Genomic DNA, 24,255 nt, shown 5'->3' on the forward strand with positions numbered 1-24,255 from the left:
CAGCTCCTCTGAGTCCATCTTTAACCTACTCATTCAGATTTCCCTTCTCCCCAACCACCCCTCCCAGGTGCCTGAAGCTGTTAAACTGTTCCACTGTTTTCCCTTCTGTCTCAATTCTGAACTTCTTCTGATTTCCCCCATTTGCTGCCATTACAACTGTCCTATCTGTAGTTATTTTCATCCGATGTGTCTCTGTTTTCCATTCCTTTCTTATATCTTTGTTGAAGTTCTTGTCCAGAGTCTGCCTGTTATGCTACATTGTCTGCATACTGCAACTTTGTTGATCTCTCCCCTTCTACCTGTTTGCTAATGTAGTCCATCACCAGCATGTACAGCATTGGGCTCAGATGCATACCCACTCCCTGCACTAATTCTGCCAATGTTTCTAGGACTTTGAACTAGTACTGGATTGCCTAAATCAGCTTTCTTGGGACATTGTCATATAATTTCTCCAAGTCTAGGAATCCTAGTTGAAATATTTCCTTATCTGTAACTTCTTGTCAACTGTCTTACTACAAACATTGGGTCATTTGTGCTGCATCCTGATCTGAATCAAAACTGCTCATCTCCCATCTTGCTTTCTACTGCTCTGCGTATTCACTTATCAGTTGCCCTCTGCAGAACTTTCATGCAGTGTAACAGGAGTTTGGTACCTCTGTACAGTCCACAGTTGTGAATGTCCCCTTTGTTCTTTATCACTGGCATTAGTATGATTGTTCTCCAGTCGTCTAGGATACACCTTTCTCTCCACACTGCTATGAGTACCCTCAGGAGTCGTTTCTCTCCTATCTGACAAAACATCTCTATCATATCTACTGTGACCTCTTCTGAGCCTGCTGCTTTCCCTCACTTCATTTTCCTTAGTGATGTTCTTACTTCTGTGGTGGGCTCCCCCTCTTCTTTCATTGTAGGCTGTGTCCAGGGCAGTACAGCTTCAGTAGGGTTTTCTTCATTCAGAAGCTGCTATAAATGCTATGAATCCCATCTTTGATGTTCTGTGGATTGGTGAGCAGATTTTGCTGGCATCCCTTATGAGGGTGTCTAACCATCTGTCTTCTTTAACTTTGTCTTTGCTTTGCACCCTGATTTAGTTTCTTTGTGCCATCTGTTGAGTCACTTTCCAGAAGCTGGTAGAATGCCTCTGATTCTTGTTTTGTGCTATTGCAACTGTTCTCTTAGCCTCTAGCACTTTTTCTAGCACTCCTCCTTTCTTTTGATGACTTCTTGGACTTCTGCCTTCCACAACCAGCTTTCTTTATATACCTTATTTCCATAGCTGCCTCAGCCACATATCTGTTCTGTAGTCCTCAAACATTATGTTTTGAGGCGCTGGTATTCTTCTTCAACTCCACCTATTTCCCTTTCTTCTTCTGGTGCTTGAGCTCTATGTAATTCCTTGAACTGTTGCACTTTCTATCCAGTTAACGTCCAGGTCTTTATCCTGGTTTTTGTTGACTTTAGAGCATTCTGTAACCACTGCTTGCAGCTTTTTGTGCCATCGTAATATATACATGTATATCATGATAGTGGTTTGGGCGGCCACGGTGGTGCAGTGGTTAGCATTGCCGCCTCACAGCAAGAGGTTCTCCGGTTCGATCCTCGGCTGGGGTGCCTTCTGTGCGGAGTCTGCATGTCCTCCCTGTGGTCGCGTGGGTTTCCTCCGGGTGCTCCGGTTTCCTCCCACATCCCAAAGACATGCTGCAGGTGGATTGGACACTCTAAATTGGCCCTAGGTGTGCGTGTGAGTGTGCCTTCTGTGGAAGGTTGGGCGCCGGGCTGGCAACTCGACACCGTAAAACTCCACTGCCATTCAATGTGCGGACAGGTGATCCGCTGTGGCGACCCCTAACCGGGATAAAGCCGAAAGAAGAAGAAGAAGATCATGATAGTGGTTTATGTTGTGGGTGGACTGTCTCACTGGAGATGGCTTTGCATTTGCTGATTCTACCCCAGTGGCCTTTCCTTACTAGGAAGAACTCTACCCGTGTTGCATGTTGGCATGTTGTATGTGAACTTGTGATGGTCTCTCTTGGTAAACCTTGTGTTGGTCACCATCAAGCCATTTGTCAGAAGTAAGTATAGAATGGCATCTCCTCATTTATTCTTGTTGCCCATCCACGTGGACCCAGGCAGTCCTCATATCGTGTCGTGTCTGTCCCAATAAGTGCATTCATATCGGCCATTATCAACACCAGATCCTGCAGCTGCTGTCTGAATACAAACTTTTCCTCACTATTACAATCCTACTGTGGGGCTTAGGCTGAGATTATGAATACTGCCTAGTCATTACACCAGAGTCTGTTTGCCGTGGTCTGTCACTAATTCTGATGATATCCTTCACTGTCTTCCAAAGCCTCTCCCTCACCACAATTCACTTACCATTTCTAGTCCGTCCTCCTCCTGAGTAGTAGACTGTAGATCCCAAGCCAAGTGGCTTTGCTGCACTGCCCTTCCATCTTATCTCCTAGGTACAAAGGTTGTCCGACCTCCTCTTTACCATCATGTCATCCACTTCCAAGCTCCATCCTGTTAGTGAACCTACATTTAGTATAGCAATTCTTTCATGTTTGGCAAGCTGATTGGTTCTACTTCTAGCTTTTGCTCAACAGAGCCATCCCAGGTTACTCAAGCTGGACAGCTGGACACCCACTGGCCAGTAACTTATTGACCGTGGGCTGCTGAGCTTTATGGCAGACCTACATTGACGAATAGGAGCACATACATCCATCCCACTGTTAGCATGGGGTCACTAACCTAGGTCAAAGTAAGTAACACAGAAAAATCCCAGTTCACTGACTTCTGAAACAAAGAAGGTGGGAAGAAAGGAGGATCCACAGCATTCCATTACAGTAAAAGTTTTGACATTTAATGTTGTTTGTCTTTTGGCTTTTTCCCGGTTAGGGGTCGCCACAGCGGAACTCCGGTCTGCTAATGATTGGCAGTAGATTTTTACGAACGCCGAGTTGCCAGCTCCACGTTCAACCTTCAACGGAGGCACGCCCATTTACGCATGTCTTTTGAAGGCCCACCCAACCACAGGGAGGCCATGCAGACTCTACACAGAAGGCACTTTCTGCACGCTAACCGAGAATTGAAGGGGAGAAAGTCTTGCTGTGAGGCAAAAACGCTACCGCTGCACCACCGTGGCAGTATAAAAGTTTTGACAAAAACCTCAGTGTCACCCACTGTATACAGTTCACTTGTCTGACATAAAAAAAAAATCACAAAATGTTGAAAAAACAAACTTCACTTCTCCAGTCTACAGTGTCCACAGTCAGTAAAAACGGTAAGCTGTTTCATCTTGGTAATGTACAAGACTTCTATTGTACATTACCAAGACAAAAGCGCTTACTGTTTTTACTGACTGTGGAGACTGGAGAAGTGAAGTTTTTTTTTTTTCGATATTTTGTCTTTTTTTATACTTATTAAATGCTAAAAGTTTTACAGTACTGGATTGCTATGGATCCTCCTTTCTTGCCACATTCTTTGTTTTATAGGTCAAAGTAATCTAGGGCCTCAACCCACTTATCACCAGGAAATACCTTTGCCCACTTGGCAACATTAGTCAACACAACCCAATTACCTTGAACCATATTGACTAGCTGGCCCTGCCACAATGCAGAGTCTGCGCTTCTGCTGCCCATTAACTCCATTATTGGGTAAATTTGCAATGGAAACATAGCATGTTTTTGGGAGGCGGGAGGAACCCCACAGAGACACAGGGAGAACAGGCAAATGCCATGTTTGGCAAGGAGAAAGTCATGGCCAGCTGCCTGTCTGGTGCCAGGATTTACCAAATCACACATGCACTCAGGTCTCTCAGCATCAAGTACCGTTATGACTCTGTCATAGTTCATGTTGGTGTGAATGACCTGAGACATACCTCACTGGACTATATGAAGAGAGACATGATCGAGTTCTCTGAGTATGTGTCCCGGGCAGCTATGTCCCTAGCCTTGATGAGCATACTACCCTCACCTAGAGTGATGCCACAGTATAAACAAAAAATGACTAATTTCAATAATTGGCTTAGTTTTTGGTGTCATTCCAAGGGGATTGAGTTCCTGTCTGCCTGGGAAGCCATGGTCGACAAACCTCGCTGCTTTGCCAGAGACTGTTTGCACTTGGCACCCCTAGGCTTTCATTTGCTGGCAAAGGCTTTTGCCTCCCCCATAGTGCCTTTTTTAGGCAATGTCTCAAAAACAACAATACTGACATTAAAGTAACCAATCAGAACCAAGTAAAGGTCATGCTGCTAAATGCTAGGAGCATAAACCAAAAACTGCACTCCCTGGAAGCACTTCTCTCACTAGAAGATGTAGATATCTGTGCAGTCACAGAAATCTGGTTTAAGGCCTCAGAGAGTACCTCAGCACTGCAAGGCTACAATGCCTTCCACACCTTTAGACCACAAAATGAACACTTGAAAACTAAAGGAGGCGGTATTTCAGTTTGTATTAGAGAGAAATTCCCACTCACATCTAGTTAGACTGGACAACTCCATGGGGTTACTCCAGGTCCAGGTTATTGTGGGTAAGACCCCCATTCAAGTCCTAGCCAGTTAGATTACCTTCCATGGGTCACAACACCCATGAAGCCTACTTAACCAAACTGATGACGATCCAAATTTTACTGAACACACTGGTTATGGGGGATTTCAACTATACCACCATCAAATTGGAAAACTACTGTAGCCCAAACTCTCTAGCACAAAAGTTCCTTGACTTTGTGAATTCATATGCCCTGGAGCAAACTCTCTATACCCCGTCAAGAGGAACAAACATTCTAGATCTGGTCCACACCAACATGCCAAACACGTACTCTGCTGCAACTGTTGGACCCTTATTAGTTAAAACTGACCACATATCATTCACCTTTGAACTAACACTAAACCTAATCCAGAACTCTCAAAGGGTAAAATCAGACTATAAAAAGCTTCACCAAGGCAAACTATACCCTCCAAGGTGAAGGTATAAATGCATTCCAAGTCCCACCCCAAGCTGAAAGTGGTAACTACGCTGAAGCTTACACTAAAGCTTAAGTGTATAAACTCAGCTGTACCAGGTAGAATCAAAGCCAGAGCCCCAAGTAAAATCAAGCTGCCATAGTGGAATTCCAGCATTAACAAACTCTGCAACAAATGCAAAAAGTTGCTGTTCAAGAAAACAAAGAGAAGGACCCGACAATGGAAATTTACCCTCCTCAGCCTTAACAGGCAAATAAGACAACTTGTTAAATCCTCCAAGAGCTCCTTTGAGAGAAACCTAGCAAGTACTGCCAAGGATAACAATAAGGCCTTTTACAGCTACAAACACAACCTAAAGGGTAGGGCCCAAGCATGTGCAGGACTGGTGGCCAATGGTATCACACACACTGACCTGACAGAGATAGCGAACCTGCTAGTGGATAGGGTTGGTGAAAATTTCACTCCTTTATCCTCTCCTAATTTACAACAAGCGCTCCCCCCAAATTTCTCCTTACCTTGTTTATCTGAAGAGTAGGTCCTCAAAGCCCCATCCAAGGCAAAGAACACGACCTGTAGAGGACCAGATGACATCCCAGTATGTCTTCTAAATAGGCTAAAACATGAACTAGCATCACCACTAAGTACCCTTGTCAATCATAGCCTAACCACAGGCTTTGTTCCTGCAGAATGGAGAACAGCTACAGTTATTCCCCTCCACAAACATGGCCTAGCAACAGACCCAGGGATTACAGACCCATAAGTCTGACCAGCCTCATCTTTCAGGCCATGGAACCTATCATTGTGGACCTTATAAAAAATTATATGGGTGACCTCCAAACCCTGGATCCTACCCAGATGTTCTTCGTGTTTCACTGTTGCAGTCAATATATTTGAGTAATCTGCTGGCAGGTTGCCCTCAGTCGGCCTGAATTCCAAAGTCTTGGGTCCTGCGTCGGTTGCTGTCTCCTCTTCCATGATGTCAGGGATACAAAACATGCAGCTGACGCCATTTTCTTCAGTCTTTCTTGCAGCGCGGTGCCCGAAGCAGAAGCATTTCGCAAGTGCCGGTTGGCCGACTACTGAAATGTTTGAGTTTCAGAACCAAAGTCTTCACTAAAGCTAAGTACCCTGTTGGGGAAAATTTTTTCTTGCTCCATACTGATGTCAGAAAACGTTAATAATTGTATTACTTGTGGGAAGCAAATACCTCATAAGGATTTCCATTTATACTGTATTCCTTGCGTAGGCCCTGATCACAACGTGCCTGGCTGTCGGTTTTGTGCTAGATTTAACCAACGCACTATTAAGCGTCTGTATATTTTTGCCTCAAAGTATTTTCGAAACAGATTTAACTACCCAGAAATGTCGTCGGATAGCAATCCGAGTACTGGAGTACATAAAAAACGCAAAGAAAAGACAGAGAAAGGTAGTCAAGTTCCAAAACCGACGACGAAGCTTCTCCTAAGCCAGTCGCAGGCCTCTACCGACACCCATGTGGAGTCCGGCATGCCACAAGATGCTCAAGGTATTGGACTGACGAATGTATCTCCCTCGGGTGAGTCCGGAGCCGCTGAGCAGGCACTGGCTTCTGAGGGTGTATTCAGACATCAACATTTGTATATCAAACCAACAACAGCTGCAAAACCAAAGACAAAAGCAACTTCTAAAACTAAAAAAACGATGCATGAGCCACATGCACAGGCCTCTATGCCTAAAAAACAGATGATCAAAATGGCTGAAGACCTTATTACCTTGATCAGGGGTACCTATCCCCCTCCAGATAAGAGGCCTAGGCAAGACACTGATTATGAATCGTTCAGTTCAGGTTTCTATTTCTTCTGATTCCTCTTCTGATCAGGAATTATCTATACCTCTCTATGAGGATTCTGATGCAGAGAGTCTATACCATCTGCTTCTTCTCCTGAGGGTTATTAATTTGGGGAAACCTTGCATACTTTGAGGGAGCATTTTCACTGGGAGAGTAAAGACTTCTCAGAATCACAAAAGGAGGCTCAGGGATTTCCTTCTCCCTCAGCACAGGCCTTTGGTCATTCCCCCTGTTTTAGACATTGTGGATGATGTGTTTTCAGAGTCCAGCTTGGCCCCTGATTCCTTACCTCCGGCTCCCAGTAAGCCTGACCGATATTACAGGGTCCCTGACTCACATAAATTTTTATTTAGAAACCCTGCTGCTGATCCTGAAACTATTTCACAGGGTCCAAAGGGTGTTAAGGCCTCAACAGCAAAAAATCCTACCCCCTCTGACAGAGATTCAAGGGCACTGGACAGATTGGGGGAAAAAAGGTTTATATTCTGCAACCTTGGCAATTAGAGCTTTAAACTGTCAGTTTCATATGCTTAAGTATCAACAACATGTTATGGGATTGCTGAAACAGAAAATGATGTTGATTTCTGAATGTGCAGAAAATAAAGAATTGCAGGAATTATTGCATGCAGCTGATCAGGTTGGAAAGCATACTTTGCAATGTGGTTTTGACTCCTCAGAGGCCTCCTGCAGGGCCGCAGTTACTGGATCTGTGATTAGGAGGCATGCCTGGCTGAAGGAACAAAATTTGCCTGATCATGTTAAAGCTAAATTGCTAGATGCCCCTTTACAGCCACCAAGATTCAGTAGACACTGGCCTACAAAAAATCGGTCCTTTCCTGTATCAGATAGAGCTCAAAGGGGCAAATCCAGATACTAGGCGCAAGATTCATACAGGTCAAATCAACGGGGCGCATCTACCTCCAAATCAGGAGTAGATAAAGCGCAAACCTACAGAAAACAGTCCCAATGACTATCTTTTGGCAGCACCCTTGGGAGAAAATTAGCACTTTTTGCTCAAAATTAGCAGTTAAATAACCCAGGACAAGTGGGTACTAAACATAGTATCACAGGGATACAGATTCCATTTCCACATTCTGCCAATGGCAAACGGTTGGCCAGATCTGCCCAAAAACCAATGGGCAGAGGCACAAACAGGTTACGTCCCTCATGGATATGGGGGCCATTCAACCAGTACCAGAACAGGAAAAAGGACAGGGTTTTTACTCAAGACTGTTCTTGGTACCCAGAAAGGACAAGACCTGGCGGTCAATACTGGATTTATCAATTTTGAACACATACCTGGACTTTCCAAAATTCAAAATGCTGACTTTGCAGCAGCTTTTGCCCATGCTGGGCAAGAATGCTTGGCTGGTGACGTTAGACCTAAAAGAGGCATACCTGCATGTCCAAGACAATCATGCAGATGATACCTCAGATTCAAGGCTGGCTTAATGCATTACCAATTCTCTGCACTGCCCTTTGGCTTATCTACTGTGCCCAGGGTCTTCACAAAGTGCCTGGCACCAGTAATTGCATTTTGCAGACAAAAAAGTATACAAATATACCCTTACTTGGATGACTGTCTCATTCAAGCAGAGAGCAAGGACATTCTTCTTCAACACCTGGTGTTTGTGAAAAGGCTTCTAACAATGCCTAGGGTACACAATAAATAAAAAGAAATCACAACTGGTACCCTCTCAAAAGATAACATTCATGGGTGCAAGCTTGAATACAACTGCCCAGATGGCTTACCTCATGTCAGACAAGCAAAGGCAACTGACTACTTACTTCAAACTGATGGCAACAAAAACCCAGTTATCTGCAAGACAAATTCTGCAGGCTTTGGGCTTCATGGCATCCTGCATCCTACTGATTCCATATGCAAGACTGCATATGAGGAAACTTCAATGGTACCTAAAAAGTTTATGGAGTCAACATTCTCACAGTCTGGAAACTGATTCCTCTCAAACCCTGCCTACATCAAGAATTTCTATGGTGGGCAAAGGCATGTCACCAAAACATGGGGCAAGCCTTCACTCTACCCCCTGCCAGCCAAACTTAACAGACGCATCAGATTATGCCTGGGAGGCCCACATGGCACGAAGATGCATTCAGGGCATATGGACCCCAAAACAAATGCATCTACAAAGAGATGGTAGCTGTTCAAAATGCCCTAACAGCCTTCAAGGACTTGCTTAATCCAGGACAACTACCGATAAAAACGGACAACACCACGGTCATGTGGTATACAAACAAGCAAGGGGTCACACACTCATACCCCCTTTGCAGATTAGCCATGGCACTGTGGGACATGGCTTTGACCTACCAAATACATCTTCAAGCTCAATTTCTGCCAGGAAAGCAAAATACTCTGACAGATGATTTAAGCAGAAACCTTACAGACCCTCACGAGTGGAAACTAAATCCACAAGTCTTCAGCATGATAACAGAGAAATGGGGGAGCCCAGACATAGATCTATTTGCCTCTCTTCAAAAATTATCAATTGAAAAGATTCTGTACAAGGACTTATCACAGACAAGCATGGAAAGTGGGCGCCCTATCCTTCAGTTGGAAAAACCTATCAGTTTACGCCTTTCCTCCTCTGCATCTTCTTCCCAGGGCCCTCCTAAAAGTCAGACAATAGAAACAAAAGATGATACTAATTGCCCCGGACTGGCCCCACCAATACTGGTACCCAGTCCTAAGGAACTTGTCTCAATACCCAGCTTGGACCTTACCTCAGAGACCTCAACTACTGTCCCAGCAAAACAATCGGATCCTGCACAATCAACTCCAGACAGTGAACCTGGCGGCATGGCTGATCATGTAGTTATACAAACAACTCCTCTCAGTAAAGCTGTGATGGATGTCATTTTGGAAGCCAGAAGGCCTAGTACTAGAAAATCTTATGCTGATAAATGGAAGGGAGTCTGTGCTTGGAATCAAGCACAAGGAAGTGATACAGCAGAACTAAATATTCCTCAGATATTACAATACTTAACTGAGATGCTTGACAAAGGCCTATCTTTTTTCTCAATTAAAATCCATGCCTCTGCCATTTCGGCTCATTACAATACAGAGCCACCAATCTTTTCTCGTCCTTTACTAAAGCAGTATCTTAGAGGAGCCAAAAATTTAAGGCCTCCTAGAAGATCACCATTACCTGCATGGGACCTCAATTATGTATTGGAAAAGCTGACCTTGCCTCCATTTGAACCAGCTGCTACCGCTGATATAAAGTTCTTATCATGGAAAACAGCTCTGCTACTAGTAATTACTTCAGCAAGAAGAGTTTCAGAGCTACAGGCCCTCGTGGCTGTAGAGCCTTTTATCATATTTTACCCAGACAGGGTGTCTCTGTGGACAAATCCTACATTTATGCCTAAGGTGGTTTCCAGTGTGGCTCTTAACCAAACAGTTCATCTGCCAACCCTTTATCCAAATCCGCAGGACAAGGGGGAGAGAATTCTGCATTCCTTGGACATACACAGACAGCTAAGATTCTACTTGAGCAGGACTAAAGCTCTAAGAAAAACTGAGCAATTACTAGTGATATATGCTGCAGGATCAGAAGGCAAGGCTATTTCAAAGCAGACAACTTCAAAGTGGATAAGCCACTGCATCCGTTTCTGCTACTTACACCATGGTAAACCTGTGTCCAAGGGCATTAGGTCTCATTCCACCAGAGCTGCAGCTACTTCAGCAGCCTTTCTCAGAGGAGTACCAACCAAAGACATTCTAGAGGTTGCTACTTGGAGTTCTGTTCACACCTTTACAAAGCATTATCATTTGTCTCTCTACTCTAAGTCCAGGGCAGGCTTTGCCACTGCACTTCTGCAGGGCCTTATAGCCGCACCTAATGCTGTTTAGCTCCAGCCTCTCAACCATAGCTTTGGGATTCTACCCAAATGTAATGACTGCAACAGTGAAACACGAAGATCATAGTACAGTTGTGTACACTTACCATAAATGTAGATGTTCGAGTATATTCACTGTTGCAGTCCAGGTTACCCTCCCGCCATCCCCTTTTCATTCTGGAATTTATCTTTCCTTCTCTATCTTCTACAACCTATGTGGTGTATTTGCTTGTAGATGAAGGTAAAGTTTATATTGATGCGTGTGTGTGTGTGTGTGTGTGTGTGTGTGTGTGTGTGTGTGTGTATTTATATATATATATATATATATATATATATATATGTAATATTTACTGGGGCAAGAAAAACAAAAGAAAATGGCGTCGGCTACATGTTTTATACCCCTGACGACCTGACATCATGGAAGAGGAGACAGCAACCGACGCAGGACCCAAGCCTTTGGAATTCAGGCCGACTGAGGGCAACCTGCCAGCAGATTACCCAAATGTAATGACTGCAACAGTGAATACACTCTAACATCTACATTTATGGTAAGTGTACACAACTGTACTTTTGGCTTCACGAAGGGCAGATCCTGCCTGTTAAATGTGGTGGATTTTTTTTGAAAGTGTGACCAAGGCCATTGATGAGGGAAAATCTGTGCACATAGCCTACCTCGACTTGGCAAAGGCCTTTGACACAATCACATATTCAGGCATTACCGATAAACTTAGCAAACTGAATATAAACTCCTTCATTGTAAGATGGGTTGCCAACTGGCTCACAAACCAGACATACACTATCAAAGTGGGTGATTCCACATCAACCAGCTGACCTGTTACCAGTGGGGGGCCACAGGGGCCAGTGCTGGGCCCCTACTGTTTGGTGTATACTTCTCAGATGCTCAGGTCAAAACTAAAGGGTTGTGGATCTCCAAGTTGGTAGATGACCGCAAACTAGGAGCAAGAGAATATCCAAATGATGTCAATATACTCCAGGAGGTTCTCACACAGACCAATGACTGGTGTATTAGTCAGTCTCAAACTGAATGCAAAGAAATGTATAATCATTCCCCTCGGCACAAACTGTCCCTTCAGACTATCAACAACAGTACCCTAAGTACCCATGAAGTGGTAAGTGACCTGGGATCACAGGCTGACCACAACAGTAAGTTCGACCACCATGTGTCTGTTGTTATAAGAAAAACTTTCCACATAGCTCACTTGCTTAGTAAAGGCATCACCTTGAGAGCAAAAGAGGTTATAACCCCCCTATACTCGGCACTTATCTGGTCCATAGTTGAGTATAACACTCCATTCAGTATGTACAGTAATACGCATCTACAGCAATTAGAGAGACCTCCAAGGTTTCTAACAAAGAAGAGCAAGGGCCTCCAGCATGTGTCTTACACAAGCCAACTAAAGTCCCTGCCACTATAGTCCATATCATATAGATTTCATTGAGGAGACTTATATCTGGCTTACAGAGCAACCCAAGATCCAGAACCCGTTCCAAGGACTTAAATAATGGCCTGTGACTTAAACCCGTCCCTCCAGTAAGTGCTATTTATCTCCCATCGACTGCCACATCTTTGGAACAGGCTACCAATTCATGTGAAACAGAGCACCTCTATCACACTGTTGAAGAGGAACCTGGAGGAGTGGATGGGGTACTGTAAATTGTTAACGGGGATAGCACCTACAGCCCTCATGGACATGGGCAGTTATCACTAAATGCAATCTTGGGTATTTACTAGCACTTTTACCATATTACATTGGGTTGAAACGGCTAGGCTTACAGTGACCTCTAGGTCAATAGCCTAGTAATCTCCTATGGTCCATAGAGGCGTTGGCTGGAGGACAAGATCAAACCTTGTACCTTGTACATGTGAGGTGAAGACCTTAACCATTATGCCAACATACACACACACACGCATTTTATTTTATTTATATCTATATAGATGGGTATATATAAAATAAAACATCATGACTTAAAGTATAGTGCTGCAACTTCCGTGAACTTTATTTTCAGACTGCAGTAATAAACAGAAATCCAAATTGTATGAATTATGTACAAGAATCTGAATTATGGCTAAAGATGTGCACACAGACATTATACTGACTAACCTAATTCCAGCTGATGCTAGACGCATAGTGATGCTTTTTGGGTTTCTCTAAGGCACACATCTGTAATCTATAATCTGCCACCTATGTGTTTGTTGGCAGTTGTGCATTGTCTATGCTACTGTAGCCATGCCACCTGCAAGCCTCCATATGGAGGTAGATCGAACTCTGGTCAGACTTCACGTGTGCCCACACTGCTTCTTCACCCTCGCTGACCAATAAAGCAGTGAAATACACTTATCCCCTGGTGCAGACGTTTCGTAAGTGGAAGTAAATGTAGATTTGCATGAAGTACCCCATATTACCAAAGAAAATACACAAATAATGCATACACTTAGCTTAAAGAAGAGTTACATTGTAACAGCCAATGCCATAATGCAGCAGGCAAAGCTCAAGACAGTAAGTTTATTACTTACATTGTGAAAGATATTTGTATGATGTTCTGCAGTATTTGGCTATATTTCCAGCTAGATTTAATGCAACCTTGTTATGTTGGAACATTCTTCAATATTTACTATTCTAAGAGTAATTTTATTGAATGATAAAAAATTTGTGGTTGTAATTTATTTTAGATTTCTGCTTGTCTTTTCATTGGAAATCAGAGGCATAATATTTTTTTTTCTTGTTCTTGTAGCTTTCAAACTGAATGCGATTCATCAGTAGCAACCCGGTTCCTACCAGCAGAACTTGACCAAACTAAAGGCTTTGCATTTGCAAAAAATTCTCAGTTCGGCACATGTTAATTGGGAATCAGTTCATGAAAAAAAAAATTGAAAATTCCAGGTAGAAGAGCTCCTGATCACACAATCCTACCCAAAATTGTTTGTGTTTTAGTCTACTGCTGCGTTAAGCATTTACAATGAAGGTTAAACACTCTGTAACCGCTCAGAGGAAGTATAACGCTTTTAAATGCTCAGAATGTGGGATGATTTTTACATGGAATCATCAGCTTGCATTACATCGGAAGATTCACCACAAAAAGGCACAGTCTTTTAAATGTTCTGACTGTGGAGAAGGGTTTGGAAACAAGCATAAGCTTGTATTACATCAGCGGATTCATACCAATGAAATATTTTTTACGTGTAGTGATTGTGGGAAAAGCATTTCAAGGCAGGAAAATATCTCAAGCCTTTTAATGGCTCATAAAGGAAGCAATCCATTTAAATGTGCTGAGTGTAATGCAATTCCTGAAAAAAAGGAAACTCCTCCTCCACAGAATCAGAAAAAACGTTCATTGGGGAGGCCATTCAAATGTCCTGACTGTGGAAAGAATTTCAGAAGGAAAGACAGACTTTTCATCCACCAAAGAATTCACACAGGGGAGAAACCTTTTCTGTGTTTGGAGTGTGGGAAACGTTTTGGAAGAAAGGATAAGCTTTCTCGCCATCAGATGCTTCACACAGGGGAAAAACCTTTTGCATGCCAGTGTGGTAAAAGATTTGGAAGGAAGGATAAACTGTCAGCTCATCAGAAAATACATACACGACACTTGCCATACAAGTGCACTGACTGCACAAACTGTTTTTTCTCTAAAGCTGAACTTTTGAAGCACAAACGTCTTCATTCTGGAGCAAATGCATATAAATGTCCTGACTGTGGTAGAATTTTCAAAGCTCTGGCTTATCTTAGTAGACATCAGATGAGTCATACAAAGCAATTAGGTGGTCCTAAACAAAAGAAGGCTTTTACACGACCATATCATCAGGGCAGCCATGCAGGAATGAGTCAAATGTTTGAGAAATCTTTTCGATCTTCTGCAAGTGGTGAAAACTTTATGTTACAGGATCAACTGTCATATCAGAGTACCCTGGCAGAAAACAGTCACACATTTGGAAACCCTTTCATGCCTTCTGTGAATGGAGAAAGTTTCTTGGGTGAAGGTCAGCTGTCCTGTCATCCTAGTATGTACACGGAAAATGGTCACACATTTGAGAACCCTTTTATATTTCTTGAAACTGGTGCAATGTTTTTGCAGCCAGATCAGTTTCCCTTCCAGCCAGGCACTCCGATAATAGAAAGCAAACATACATTTGAGAAGCCTTATAAATGCAGTGACTGTGGAGAAAGTTTTGTGTTAGAAGAACATCTATTCTGTCATCAGAGTATTCACAGACTGAAAAAAGCTTTTAAGTGCATTGAATGTGAAGAAAGTTTTATAACACAAGATGAACTCCTCCATCACCAAAAAGTACACGTACAAGACATGTCATTTAAATGCACAGTGTGCGGAAACTGTTTTGTCACTCAATTAGACCTCATCAGCCATCAAAAGATTCATTCTGAAGTAAAGTCATATAAATGTTCCATGTGTGGAAAGAGTTTTAAATCAAAGCATTGTCTTAAAAAACATTATATCCTTCATAAGAGGAGAAATAATTCAGATGTGATGAGCTTATGTCACATTTTATAAGGAAGCATAACTTATTTTCTTGACATGAACTTCATTGAGGGGATTGTGTATGTGTGTGTGTGTGTATTAACTGCAGGACGTTTGCATGAAATAGACATCATTTAAGTTCTAAGATGATGCATATAGTAAGACTGCTCTTTAAATATATCATGATTGAAGGAATTCAAAGTGGATCACTCAACATAAAATGTAAGTTAGGCTAACATCTACACTCCATGTACTGGAGTATCCTTCATCAAGACCTCTTGTGTTAAGCTTGCGGATTATTTGAAGTTAGAGTTTCATAACTTTCCGTACTTTCATGCAGCTGACATTTCTGAATTACAAAAATCAAGTATGTAATGCACAGTTACTCTGTTCTTCAAAAGACCCATATTTGTTGTCATTTAGGTAGAAAAATTCTCCTGAGAACGGTCTGTTTTGAAGAAGCTTTTAGGAAATGTGTAATGTTCAAATACTGTGCTAGTACCTATATAACTAAAGTTGCAATTATGCCAGTGGAAGAGTTTCTATAAAGAAAGGTACCATCTTTGCACCTAAAATGTGATACACAAAAATGTGATACACAAGAAAATTCAAAGAATACAGGAACATTTTGCCATTAAATTATTAAAATACTGAGCCAGAAAAATCTAATGCACTGGTTCCGAGATTCTGAAATATAGTTTAATTTTGAGAATGCCAGGTTGACAAAGAAATTGAGTTTTTCAGTTCAATTCAGCCTATCAAGCATTTTAAGGAAAATCTGATCTTGTCTGCCATTAAGAGCTTTTCAAAGGTGAAATTTAAATGTGCTCAGTGTCAACATAGATTCTTACGGCAGGATTGCCTTGCAAGCCATTGGATGTCCTCCTGTCATTGTAGAAGCCTTATTATTTTTATTAGTTTGTTTCAGGGTGGGGAGTCTCCATAACATTTCTCTTTGCCTGCAGCAGGCTGAAAAGAAACTTACCCATGGCTGTAGATTTAAATGCACATTTGTTTAATGGAGATGCCATCTAGATGTGTCACACCAGTGCATGCCACACAGAGACCCTTTTCCTGATGGTTTTATTTTTCATTCATAATCATTTCCTGCATGATTACTCAGTAAGTCCCTGGTTAGCATGGTGATTGTGAATGCTAGAAAATGTACTTGTTACAGTGTTCTGAAAAAGATAGTAAGTGGCTGAGGCAACAGGTATTAGTAGTGTAGATAGATTTATAGGATTACTGTGTCTCCATCTTCACACAATCCTCTAAATTTGAAATGTATTTCAATAGTTCATACAGCAATGTTATTAAATTAAGGCCAAACCTTGCACATTGAGTGCTTCTTTCAAGGATGAGAGACCTTTGTGTAACCCACAATGCAAACCATTAGTGGGACATTTAATCCCATGAAATAATTAAGATGGATTCAACATTAAACAGAAACACACTGTATGAAAAGGGCCGTTAGAGCATTCCACAAAAGCCAAGAAATCATCACATTTTTTCAATCTAGTTTCCGAGTCATCATTTTGCTGCAGTGAAACCTTTTCCTGAATGGGACATCCCATCTTTATAATGGATCCATTTCTTACCTCTTATGTCTTCTCTATGAGGCAACAGATGTAGTGGGTACAGTTTTTGTCATCTGTTCCATTGATAGAAAAGCAATTAGTCTTTTTATATCAAATTACGTTTGATCAAACATTGTGTTACTAGCTTTCCTGTGTTCATGTCCGAAGTTGCCCTTTCCCACTGTTGTGCATTCTCTGATATAGTATATTTAAGTATTAGGGGATGTGCAAAAATGATCAGCCATTGGATTGGTCGATATTTTTTGGCAATCATTTTCTGATATTTTGAACTTTGTTATTAGTCAGTATTTTTGAAATAGTGTACCATGGAGTTTGACTGTCTCTTCTTTGGTCAAGTTTCAGGTTTGGCACATGGATTATACATATATAGTCTTTAGTCTTCTTTTTGGATATGTCTGTTGCTTTGACCTCTGACTGCACCAGGATAGGCTGCAGTACCCTTTAAGTCTGTTTAAAGGTAAGTGGGTATGAATTACTTTGTATTAGTCCACATGTATGTAGTGTAGTGCTTTGTGTTACAGGATCTGTGATGTTGGCTGTTCGTAAACAATGGGCAGCACGGCCAGTGTCATTTGTAGTAATTTCTTCTCAGGACAATTACTTTGTGACTACTTTCTACTTTAAGAATTTGAGATGTTAGCATTTTTTCCTAAATTTTGACTTTTGCCCATGACAGAAAAATCTGTAAAAATATATACATCTGCAAAAGCACACATTGTAAGGAACAAATTGTAGGTATTTATATTATGGTCTTACTGTAAAGTGTATGTTAATTAATAGTGATTGTTTTAAAACAGCATTGCATTGAAATTTGGATGTTTACTTTTTATTGCAAATTAAATGTAGCTGGCAAAAGCATGATATGTCTTGGTAAGAGTTTGCATAAAAAGAAAAAGGCTTTTACCACTTGTGATTATGGAGCCAAGATGAGTATGTTTGGCAGCTGTAATTTTAATTCATTGATCCTAATGAAAACTTTTTTTAAATTAAGATTTTTGTGCCATTGAGTCATCAGTGATTAGGTAGTTTAAGCATCAGTGTTTATGGTAAACAAGCAAAATCAGAGTATACCATGCCTTATATCTTTTTAAAGAAGCAAAATGGGTAATATATTCACCGGTCTTAGCTTGTACTTTTTTCATTAACAATATAGTAAAACAATTATTGAACATAAAATTAGCATTTTTCAAGACTAATTACCCCCGCTTACCATTTTTTCATCTTTGCTGGTCCTGCATACTACATAGAGTCACACCTTACATAAAACGAAGTGGGAGGCATTCAGGGCAGATGAAATTAGAAAGAATTAGAAAAGAACAAAAATGGAGTGCATGCAGTACACTATAAAGAAATACCAAGATCTTTAAGAAATAATATTTATTGTACTGTATATTTATGTATGTACCCTGGGTTCACTTTCATCGTGAAGCATATTCCATGGAGCCACACTTGATTAATATATTGTATCAAATACATTCTTAAACATAGCTGGACCCCCTGAAAGGCTTATTGTGGTAAGTGATAAGAAATTATAGTGATGCTATACTCCCTGTATGAAATTATTATTACTCTGTGGTCACTGCACCTCAGAGAAGGGACAAACAGTGATTTGTCATGTAATCAGAGCTAGCCCTTAACCTGGGGTAGGATAAAGGATCAGATTAGTGGGATATGCGGGAGTAGTTTTCCTGTTCTGTAATTACTTATTTAATATTTTAGTACTGTAAAAGTTTTTTAATTTGAAATTTGTGGTGATATTTTGTCCAGTTTTATGGAAATTATTTCAGATAAATATATTACATCAGCAGCAAGAAGAAACGCAGCCAGTAAAATCCATATTTTTGGTGGATTGAAAAGGCTTAATTTTTATTTATAAAGAGCACTAGGATGACTGTATGTTGGAATTAGCTGGTTTATAAATAGATCAATAGTAGTCGGTTCCATGTGTAAATAGAGGGATAAAGCCCTATCTATAAGTCAGGTGGCAGGTGTTCAGTTATCAACTCAAACAGACACTGGTGTTGGGAAAGAGAGGAATGGAAAGGACTGAAGTGGCTCAGCCTTCCCTCTAGAGTGGGTGGGGGCCTGTGTTTTGGGTCACACTGTCTATAACAGAATCCCCATTGTAGACTAGGAATCACACACATATACATACACATTTAAACATGTCACGTGGAGGCTTGGACATGCATAATAAAATCCCATTGCACTCCTACCCCCAGAAGCTGATGACCGCATGCCGTGGGGAAGGCAGGACTTCATGTCTGAATGTAAGAGAAACTTCTGGCTCAACTAGAGCATTGTGGCAAATCAGCATAATTCATATGTAAAAATTTAAAGACAGCAAAATTTATATTCTATGAAATTTATTTAACTCTATTAAAAAATGAGAAGTTTTTTTTTTTTTTAAATCTGTAAAGATCACAGTAAGTCATGTACTACAGGCCTTAGGAGTCTGTTAATCCAAATATATATATATCCTATACAACAGTGAGACATAAGTGAAACAGCAACTGTGCTAAAACCTAAATCATGCTTCTGTCCTCACTGTGCATATTTTGAAAATAAATCCCATCCAGTGACTTGCCTTATGGTGGTGGATACCTTTTACAGCCTTGCGTTGTTCTGCAAGTTTAACCCTTTCCTTTGTGTTTTCATGATCATTGTCTTAATTTGCTTCCTTGAGTGGACCAATGAAGTAGCACAGTATATTTTTTTCTTTGTCAGTAATAATCATTTAATCATTTTGGTAAATTAACAAGTGTAATCTGTCAGCTATACATTAGGGTGTGCATGCGCTGTCAAACCAGTAAGCCTTTAATCTTAATCAAAATTGAATTTCCTTACATTCTAAAATCATGTCTATATCTCCGTTTATCCCACCAAGTGGTAACTTTTCTAAATAAAAAAATTAAAACCTTTTCCTACATAAAACGTAGTGCATTTTGTATGTTTACCACATATATTATATTCTTACTGTTGTACATGTAATCTTCTTCTGCAGGTTTTCCCTTTGCCTTCCAGAATTGTAAGAATTTTTTGCCACGTTGTTTTTACATACCATACAAAATCCACAGGCTACGTGTACTGTTCTTCTTATAGCAGCTGTTAGTTATTTATTCCTTGTTTCAAAAATATTAACATTCATCCTATTTCCATTTTTAAACAACTTTATTAAGTAATCATTTAAGACCTAAATGGACAGACACTGACAGGAAAAGAAAACAAACCATATTAATATTTTTCCATTTACATACGTTGTATATCACATAACTTTTTTCTTTCTTTTTTTTAACTTTCATTAGTTCAGCATTACATAAGTCACTGAATGCCTGCCTTCCCTTAATCCTCACTCCTTCTACTGAGTATTATACTGCATGTATTGTTTCCGCAACTTCCATTTATTGATGCATAGTATTTACCTGCCATTTTTATAAGCTCCTGCTTCCATTTCTTTTATATGTTTGTACAGTTGGCTAAGACTTTGATTTCCATTTTCTAGTAATGGCTTTTTTGGCAGCCAGGAGAATTTAAATATAATAAGGCCGTAGTGTGTTTAGGCAATTCAGATCCTGTGCCCCTCAAAAGAATAATATCCTTAGTTAAAGTAATTTGCTCACCCAATATTTTTGACAAAATACCCCATAGGAATTTTTTTTAAAATACTCCCAAAACATGTGTTCCCAGTTACCTCTTTGTTCCCCATCACACCTCAACATTTGCAATCTACATGAGGAAAAATCTTTGAAGTATGGTTTATAAAAATGTCTATGCAAACATTTCCAAGCAAAGATCCTAAACCTTCTGGACTTTGTTGCATACTTGGGAGCTATACATATGTCTTCCCATTGTTCCTGTGTAAAATGTTTTTTCATTCTGTCTTCCAAATCTTTTGCAACTTCCTGTATTTGATTCTTATAGTCATCCTGCAGTATTTTATATGTTGTACTAATTATCCTTTTTTAACAGCAGCTTCTGTTCTGGATTCAACTAAAAACTTTACCAGAGCAGGTCTTTTACTTAGGATTTCCATGTCCCTTTCTCTCTGCCCAAACTCTGATGTCAAATCCCTGTTAGAGAAGACAGTCTCTAGCCTGCTGTGCAAACATTTTCTTGGCCTCATCCCACTCTATTACCTTCCCTTCACTAGTTATTTGTTCCCAATATATTGGTTCCTTTGCCAGTTTTCTTCAGTAAATTCCAGCCTCCTCTTCTCTATTTTTTCTACCCCCTACTTACATTTATTCATATTGGTGAAATCTTTCTCCATTCTTGTGTTGGCTTTGTTCTTAGAATACTTTCTGCTACTTCAGGAGTGTAATATTCTGTATGTTTGCTATTATTCTCCTTAAGGATCTGCATCCAAAATCTGACTTTCTTTATTTCTTGAACTTCCACCCTGTCTCACCATCAGCCCTTTCCATTTCCAAGTATAGCCTTCTGCTTGTGTTATTTATAAGAGCCTTAACTATGTAGCTTTAAAACATCCCTTCAAATCAGATAATCCTAAATCTCCATGTTGTACTGAAAAAGATCAACCTATCCCACTTAACGCTTGCTCTCTTCCCCTCCCAGATAATTTCCTTCAACTCTCTTTATTCATTATTATCCACAATTCTTCATCTGGTTGATAAAAATATGCCTGACCCATATATAAAACTAAAGGGGCTAAAAAACATTTTACTGCTTGAATCATTCTGTCCACATCCATAAACAAGAGCTTCCAGTTTATCAGTTTTTGTATCCGCTTTTGTTTTTGTCTTTTCCCATGCATCCTTTGCTGTAGTAACAGAAGTATTTTTAATCCTTACTCCAAAATATGTCATCTTATCATGTCCCCATAAATATGGGTATTGCTGAACCAATTTGTGTGTAGGTACATCATTTACAACTAAAGCCTTTATTTTATCTTCATTGTTATAGCTTGAAATTCCAGATCTTTATCACTTCCATACTTCTACAGGAATACCATCTGTTCCTGAAGACTTTCCTGAAGATTGATTATACATCACTGTTTTTATCTTGTCTTCTCCTCTCTTAACTGTAAGGTGTTGGGCCTCATCTACCTTTAGCCCTGACAGAATTAAGTTTTCTATAAACATTTCCATTTGTGCTCTTTCTTGATTTCCACATTTGTATGCTTTATACTAATTTTCATAAAATATTCAAAATATATCAAATACCTGTACAGGAGCTATGATTGTTTTCTTCTTTTAGAGACGGCCCTTTCTACTTTCTGTTGCCTAATTCATTGTGCTAAAAGTTTTTGTGCGCTGAAGTTATCAAAGTAATTGCTCAACAGCAATCTTTTTCTAAAGTCATGCATGTTATACAGATAGTTCCTTATTGTCTCTTTAGTGGTCCACATTTGAGTCTGTTCTTGTTCTGGAAGATTCCTTTTAGTTTGCAGTACTTTAACCTTTGTCAACCCCTCTAAGTAATTCCTATTACTTTTTAACCACATCTCTTTCTGTTTTATTTCTACCCTATTTTTAAAACTCCATTTTCATTGTATCCCTCACACAAATTATAGCTTCTGAAAATGTTTCTGTCTTCCCTAATAACTCTCAAGTACTTGCCACTACCTGTGTCTTTTTAACAGGTAGGTGGAAAGCCAATGTTTCATTTTACTTATTTACCCTGCATTTCTATCTTAGTTTTATCAGTGCATGGTCTGAAATATTTGTATGTCGAAGCTTTCATTTAAATGTACATGTTCTTGTGAAATATCATTTCTATCTAGTCTAGCCAACTTATTGCACCTTGGGGAGTAATATGTAAATTCTATCCAAGTTCCTACTACTGAATTCACATCTTCCTTACCAAATATTTTCATACATTTCTTCAGAAATCGACCTTCTTTTGACATATTTTCTCTTTGAGGTTCCCCTGATACATCCTTACTATTGCAAATTCATTTCCAGTCCCCACCTATTAGTAATGTTCCCTGCTGAAAGCTGATTATTTCTCTCAAAATTTTCTTAATCTCCTTAATAACATTTTGTGGTGTAATATAAATACATGCCAGTATAATCATCCTCTCCTGCCAGTAGTCCCCCTGCTACTACAAATCTACCATTGTTATTTTTTTCTATTACTGTTGGAGCCCCTTTAGTGATTAGTATAATAACTCCCCCTTTTCCTTTGTCTCTGATAGTCTGCTGAATACCTATCTTGAAATCCATTTTTTTGTCAAATTCAGTATTTTCTTCCCATATGTAATTCCTGCAGCATTGCTATTTGCAGTCTACATTGTTTATTATAATGCAATACTTTTTCCTTTTTGTTTGTACCTGTATGGTCAGTTGCTTTCCAAGATAATATGGGTAGCATAGCCATTATGAAAACCCTCAAACAAAAAATTAAATACATTTTCAAAACTTTTTCAGCCTGTATTAACTTAGAACAAACGGACAAGAATATGTACAGCTTCAGAAACTGAATTGTAGCCGTCCAGATAGAAATCATTGCCTCAAATCAACAGCTGCACCCACAGGCATTACCTAAGATAAAGTTAAGGTTACCACTGTTAATGTGCATGCACTTACACTGATTGCTGTCTTTTCTTTTCTTATCTCTGTTACCATTCCTGATGTAAAAAAATAATGTGTATGCTTTCAGAAAACATTTAACTTTTAACCCTAAGAAAAAGTGCAGTAAATTGTTTTACTTACAGCTATTTTTTCTATGTTATGGTCCTTGCAAAAATTAGTGACTTAACTTGGGGTGTATGTTTAACAAAGTCAACACAAGTCCAGTCTTTCTCAGACAATTTTTCTTGCAAAGACGTATTTTATAAATGTGATTGATACTTTATAATCTCACATTTATTCACTAATTTTTCTTGTTCACCTCCATCTCCCAACACCAGTCTCTGGTGCCAAGGTACTAATGATTCTTCTGGTCAATTCCAGTGCTGTATTCTGTCTGCCAAGCATTTTCCTTTGGAGCTTTGGAAAAGGCTTCACTGGCAAAATCTGTCTATGAACTTTATTGTCAGAAGAATGAGAAGCAGATTCCCTATCTGTTTGATGGCTCACTTTTTTGTTTGATAAACTTTAATTCCTTCTTAGCCTTTTCTACACCCAAAAATGTCTGTGATCCTCCAGGAAAATCATTCTGAAGACAGCTGAATACTTAAATTGCATACTTCCCTCTTGACATTCCCTGATTACTGGGATAAATGTGCTTCTCTTCTGTCTGGTGTGCAGTGAGTAATCCCGTGTCTCCAATTTTTAATCATTTTCCATTCTACCACAGTTTTGTCAAGATCACCTCTTTCTGCTGGTATGATTGCATCTTTACTAATGCACGTTTTGGCTGCTTTCTCTTGACCAGGTTTGGAGCATGCACTCTGTGCCCTTTCAGTTAACATATTCTGCTGTGGAATACCAGTCCAGTTGCTTATTTGTACTTTCATAAAGTTAATATAGTCTGCTCCTTTCAGTTTCTCTGGTACAGAATAACATTTAACGTTTTGTCTCCATGCTCTTTTAATGCTCCCATTT

At 40.0% G+C, this 24,255-nt stretch overlaps 1 protein-coding gene across 1 annotated transcript in view; it reads left to right on the forward strand.

Annotated features, from left to right (window-relative positions):
* LOC122809536 (gastrula zinc finger protein XlCGF57.1-like) overlaps positions 1–21,639 on the forward strand; it is a 90,813-nt gene extending 69,174 nt beyond the window's left edge. Inside the window, exon 3 of the mRNA XM_044081107.1 lies at positions 13,407–21,639. Within this exon, the coding sequence (XP_043937042.1) occupies positions 13,632–15,182 (1,551 nt within the window). The 5' untranslated portion in view covers positions 13,407–13,631 and the 3' untranslated portion in view covers positions 15,183–21,639. The remainder of the gene's footprint in view (positions 1–13,406) is intronic.
* Positions 21,640–24,255: the final 2,616 nt, after the last annotated feature.

This window comes from Protopterus annectens, chromosome 1.part1 (assembly GCF_019279795.1).
Source record: "Protopterus annectens isolate FY-2018-M chromosome 1.part1, PAN1.0, whole genome shotgun sequence".
NCBI classification, from domain to species: Eukaryota; Metazoa; Chordata; order Ceratodontiformes; family Protopteridae; genus Protopterus; species Protopterus annectens.